The 5,790-nt window shown below is 44.4% G+C and overlaps 1 protein-coding gene across 1 annotated transcript; it reads right to left on the bottom strand.

The window, feature by feature from the left end:
* Positions 1-3,155: 3,155 nt before the first annotated feature.
* Positions 3,156-5,468, bottom strand: CSUI_000367 (uncharacterized protein). Its single transcript, XM_068060601.1, has 2 exons — positions 5,312-5,468; positions 3,156-4,182 (listed from the first exon to the last, which is right to left on the bottom strand). Exons 1-2 carry the CDS (start codon positions 5,328-5,330, stop codon positions 3,890-3,892), a joined length of 312 nt encoding a protein of 103 aa, XP_067927421.1. The 5' UTR covers positions 5,331-5,468; the 3' UTR covers positions 3,156-3,889.
* Between the last annotated feature and the right edge of the window lie 322 nt (positions 5,469-5,790).

Here is a 5,790-nt window from a genome sequence, read left to right as displayed (position 1 = left end):
ACAGGAAGAGGAGGAGGAGGAGGAGGAGGTGTAGATCACGCAGAGAAAGAAAGAGACAGCTGCTTCTGCTACTCCTGTCCCATGTCAGAGGCCTACCACGAGGATAGTTTGATCTCCTTCTTCTACTATTATGCATTTCAATCTGAAAAAGATGTTTTTACAGGGGTTACGGTCTACCGGGGGAGTCCTTTTCAATTAAGCATATGAGTGAGGCTACAGACACCTTAAGAGAAGACTGCCGGGACAGAGAAGTTCCGGCGGAAAGGCAGATGCGTTATGACACCCCAGTCTCCTCTCTCTTCCTGACTACACCTACCTTCGATTCTACGAAGACCGCCCAAAGGCCTCTCATGCGAACACATTCTAACGAGAAGAGCGAGGAGTTTGCGTTGGGGGGGGCTCTTTAAGTGTCCTCCCACCTCTCTTGTTTACGCTGGCGTAGTTGCTTATCTATGCCTTCAAAGTCACAGTCCTCATGGATGAGTTTTGGGCCTAGGACTGATCGAGCAGGCAGTCATCTGGCGCTCTTGGTAGAGTCTTCAGGCTTTCATCTCCATTCGTGACTTGGCTTGTTGTCTTCTCCAGTGAAAAAGGAAACAGAGTCCATGCATAGAGGCGGAGCCTTTCACTCTGGAATTGCAACTTGGTCCTTTTTCGAAGTCCCTCTTGCTTTAGCTTCGAAGCAACGCATGCAAGAACACTGAAACGCCTCTAGAGCTCACCCGCTACTTACACACGTCCCTCGTTCATAGGAGACAGACAAGGAGGTCCAACACGCGGTCTCGGTGGCAGTTGGAGCCCCGGCCCAGGCGTTAGAGGAGTGTTCGTGTAGAGGAAGTCTCAACAGAGTTACATATATTTTTGACTCTCTTCTTTCACCGTCTTTCCTTCTCTCTATCGATTTTTCTTGGACTGTGACGACTTGACAATTGTTTCTCTCTTCTTCTTCTTGACACCTCTCTCTGTCACACAACTGCGTCGTCATGAAACTAGTTCAAGGAAAGCGTGATGGAGAAGCTATCCTAGGAAGAGACGCACCCCTGTATAGAGAGACGGAGGGAAGAAACTCTCTGACTGGGGAGGATATCTGTCTATTTCTCGTTTCTGCATACGTTCATATGAGAGCTTTTATGTTGCTTCTCAGTCATACCATGGAGTGGTGGAACAACTCCTCTCTGGAGGTAAAGTCTATCGATCATCTAAGCCAGGGTGGATGCTCCGTGGGCTTCTCTTTTAGACTCCGTCCCTCTCCCTTGCTCTTTCTGTCTCTTACTTCTTACAGCGAAGAAAGAAAGAAGTGACGAACACAGTAGATAGACTGCATTTGTCCTGAATTTTTCGCTTGAGAGAAAGGAAAAGAAGAGAAACAAGAGATAAATAGATAGACAGACGGATAGACAGATAAATAGATTGCATCGACTTCGAGTCGACGAGGACTTACGAGTGAGACATGACGGTAGCTAAAAAGAAGAAAAGAAGAAAGTCACAGAGACAGGAATGCTGAAGATCCGAGATTTATGACGACTAGGACGCAACCGACAGATCCAGTCTCAGTCCGGCAGTAATTGTTCTTTCTCGATCAATGGATGAGGTTCTTCTTAGAAATTCAGAAAAGATAGACACCTGAATCTACCCTATCGACTCTCTTCTGCTAGGGACCATATCTCGGAATACATCCAGCCACCTCCGTACTATACACATATGAAATAGATATGTATATACATCTATCTATCTATCTACCTAAGTGAAGAGGTACTTTGCGCTTCGTAGCCAGCGTGCTCCTGTAGAGCAGTAAGAGAACTTTCAAAGGAGAAATTTTCACGTGGATTCTTGGGAGAAGGCGGCCCCGTACAAATGAATCCTCTGAACGGATATTCTGTCCCACATGACCGGAAGCACAATGACGATTGCGCCCTGTCGTACACGTCTATACATATAGAGGCAGATGGATAGATAGATAGATCTAGCCACATAGACAGATAGATAGATGAATAGATAGGGAGGTACAGATATAGGCAGATCTCTGCACATGTGAAGACCGATACATCTACAGTGACGTATGAGTTGCACGTATGGAGGTAGTCAGTCGTTACGGGCTGCAGTGTCTAGAGACAGAGCTGATCGAGCGCTTTTCAGGTGTTTCTCTTCTTCTTATGTCAGCGAACACAGAGGAGAAGAAAGAAACAAGAAAGATGACAAGGATCAGAAGAGACATACCGTCCGTTCTTCTTCATTAGACATCTCACTACCCCTTTGCACAGGCAGGATCTTCGTCGCCGTCCATAGCTATCAGATACCTCCAAAAAGGAAGAGAGAGCGGAAAAAGAGAAAAGTCCCTAGAGAATCCTCAGTATACCAGGGATCTGTTGCCTCTCTCATCTTATCTGCATGCTTTCTTCTTCTTCTTTGAAGGCGTGCTATATATCTCCTGCTGCCACTATCCCCGTGTCAAGTCGCCGGGCTAGCTCGTATGTTTCTCATCCGCACCAGAGGCCGTCTCTCTCTCTCTCTAATACTTCACACTTGCGCGTCCCGAGGAAATTGCCTGGCCTTCTCAGAAAGACAGCTTTGATAAAGAGGAGCGTTCACCGAGGCAAGCTCCTCTTGGAAGAGCGAATAGGTTTCGCGAAGAGAAAGATAGAAAGACTTTTTAAAGATTCATCGATCCCTCCGGCGCTTATTCTTCTTACGCGAGGAAGCGAAAAGCCGTGCACATGAAAAGAACGTTTCCAGGGAGAAAGGCGGGAGGTCGACAATTTCTTTTTCTCTCCGTCGTTGATCGAAGAGGAATCTTCAAATGCGGCAAGGGAGTAGAGTGAGGCGTGTGGAGATTTTGCCAGCCAAGAAGCAAGATAGAGAATGATAGGAGGAGTGGGAGACAACACTATCTGATCCTCTAATCCTAGATGAAAGAGAAAGGTCCACTTGATCGTATTTCTGCTCTTTCCTTTATACAGTCATCCATTCCTTCATTCTCCTACCAGTGTACCTACTACTCCCTATCTCTATTGAACCTATCTATCTAGCTATCTACCATCCTATCTATGTTAAATCTGTCTACTTATCTCCAATCTAGTTGTCTATCTAGCATTGTCACCTGGTATTTGGAAAAAGAAACGTCTCGACAAGAAGAGAAATAGATGACGAAGAAGAGAAAGGAGGAAGTTCGAGTGGCGCTTTTGCCTTCGATGTCCCGGTATGGAAATGCCCTGTATGCACTTGGAGGGCGAATTAAAGCTTCTTCATAAACGACTTCTCTCTTCTTCTTCTTTGAGACATAGACACCCAGTATCTTGCTTACGTTTCTCAGGCACTTCTTTCTTTCTTTTCACCAAGAAAGTCGAGAAGAAGAAGAAAGAGGAGACGCAAAACGACGTCGGTCTAAATGAAATAGATTGACAAAGAAGTCCAAGAGAGACACATGAATGATAGATAGAAACCTAGATAGAGAAATTAAAGAGAGATTAAAGAGACATAGATAGGTAGATTGAAGACAGATCAAAATAGATAGATAGATAGATAGGAGATAAACAAAAAGAGAAATAAATCCAAAATAGGTAGTTAGATAGAATGAAGATAGACGAAGAATAGAAAGATAGATTAAAGATAGATAGACAAATGTTGCCTTTCGACAAGAAAGCAGGCAGGATGTCGCCGTTTTCTCTTGTCTCTTGATCATTTAGCTCATCGATAAAGAGACACTCGATCGAAGCCCTTCTATCCAACACATCTCGATCCTCTCCTCCGATCCTCTCCTTTCTGCCTTTCAAAAGTAAAGACCCGAAGGGCCGGCAGGAGACGAAGAAATCCTCGAAAAAGAAGAATAGGAGAGACATGAAGAGGGGAGAGAAAAGACGAGGAGCGAAGAGAAGATGAAGAAGAAGTCTCTTTACATATTAAGAGGCGTCTCAGGAAAGTATGATATGAGAGATTCTCTTCTGGGATATAAAGGATTTCTCCTACCCGAGGAGGAATCTTCTCTTATAGCAGTAAAGAAGGGATCTCGCTTTCCTCCTTTTCCTCCTCCTGCTTCTGCTTCTTCTGTCTGTTGATAAGAAGGATAGATTCGCGTCGCTCTACGAGGTAGCCGAAGAACTCGTAGGCCAGGCATTCTCGTGGAGAGAATAAAGAGATGGGAAGGCAAGAAAGAAGGATAGTAAGCGACAGACGCTGGACGATCGTCTGATCAAAGGAACGCCAACAGCAAGAAGAAGAAGACAAATAAGATACAGATACATTCATATCATTAAAAGATGAAAGAAACACATCGCTTCTATCTATCTATCTATCTCTGATCTACTTTTAATCTATCTATCTAGCTACCTACCTATGTTGAATCTATCTATCTATCTATCTGCCTTTAGTCTATCTATCAGTAGACCTCGTCCTTTTTTTCTACTCTCAGCTGTCTTTCCTGTGAGGAAGGGAGAGAAGAAGATCGATCTCTCATGAGACTGCATGCGTTGAAGAGAAGACAAGAAAGAAAAAGCATGAAGAGCCACTCAACTTGAGAATACACGCACAGTCACCTATAGACACATGCAGAGAAGAAGAAGAAGAAGAAAGAGAACAAGAAAGAAAGAAAGAGAAGGAGAAAGCGAGTCATGAGAAAAAGAGAAGCAAGGAAGAACCCTCTTTCAAGCCAGGACTGATATAGATTTACAAAGTCCTGAAGTGTCCGTCATGCATTTCTATCTAGCCCTTCTCCTTCTCCTCCTCATGCTCTTTACCTCCTCGTTCTTCTCTTGGATCCTGTATGAGAAAAGGTTAGCTCTCATTGCCTATCATCTGTCTTCTTCTCTTCAGAGAAAGAGGCCGATCAACAGGAAAGCGAGGACAGAGAGCTCGATAATCCCCCTATATGCCTATAATGAAGCTACCTGCCATGTAGACACCCCTTACCACTCATGCAGATCTCTACGTGGTCTATATCGCTCTTAATAGGCCTATGCTGTCCTGTAGAGACTAGAGATCTTCTTCATATTCACCTGCCTTTGTTTCTACCTACCGATGTGCGCTGGAGTGTATATATATCCCGCCGATACATCTAGACAGACACAAACCTGGAGAGATCCATCCATAGACTCCTAGACATGCATATGCATGCACAGAGAGAACGCCTATCTAACCCACACACTCCTGCGAGTTGATAACGATGACGAGGAGAAGAAGAAGAGAAAGAGACCTTTTGCTCTTTCCGAAATGCCATACACCCCTGCATGCATGGAGGAGAGAGACTTTCCTTTTACCTTCTTTCTTCTCTTTTCAAGAAAGATCTCTTGTCTAGAGAAGAGAAAGAATCGTCACTTACCCCGCCATCCTCCATCCATGCCACACCCCTCGGCCTCGTGACCGCTCCGCTCGAAGCCAGGAGACGTAGAAGAAAAAGAAGAACGCAAGAGACAGGAGGAGGAGGAAGAGAGAGAAGGAAAGATGAAAGATCTCCATGGAGACGAATGGCCCCATTGCCTAAAGGGGAAGAAAAGAAGCGAAAGAGATCCAGGGAGTCTCTTGCTGTAGCTCAGAGTGCATGAATAGAATAATGGGTAAAACATGTTCTTCTTCTTTCTCTTCTTCTTCTATCATCTCGTGGAGAGATACAAAATGCAGAGGTAAAGAAAAGAGAAAGAAAAATTGCGCATGTCTAATCTCATCTTGCCATGAAAAGACTCGAGGAGACACCGGGGAGTATCTACCTGGGGGCCATGAGTGCATGCATATCTACGTACATATATATATATATATATATATATAGATATACAATATATTGCAGCCATAGATATATATATA

Source organism: Cystoisospora suis, assembly GCF_002600585.1.
Source record: "Cystoisospora suis strain Wien I chromosome Unknown contig_162, whole genome shotgun sequence".
NCBI classification, from domain to species: domain Eukaryota; phylum Apicomplexa; class Conoidasida; order Eucoccidiorida; family Sarcocystidae; genus Cystoisospora; species Cystoisospora suis.
This window is presented reverse-complemented; position numbering and strand designations above follow the sequence as displayed.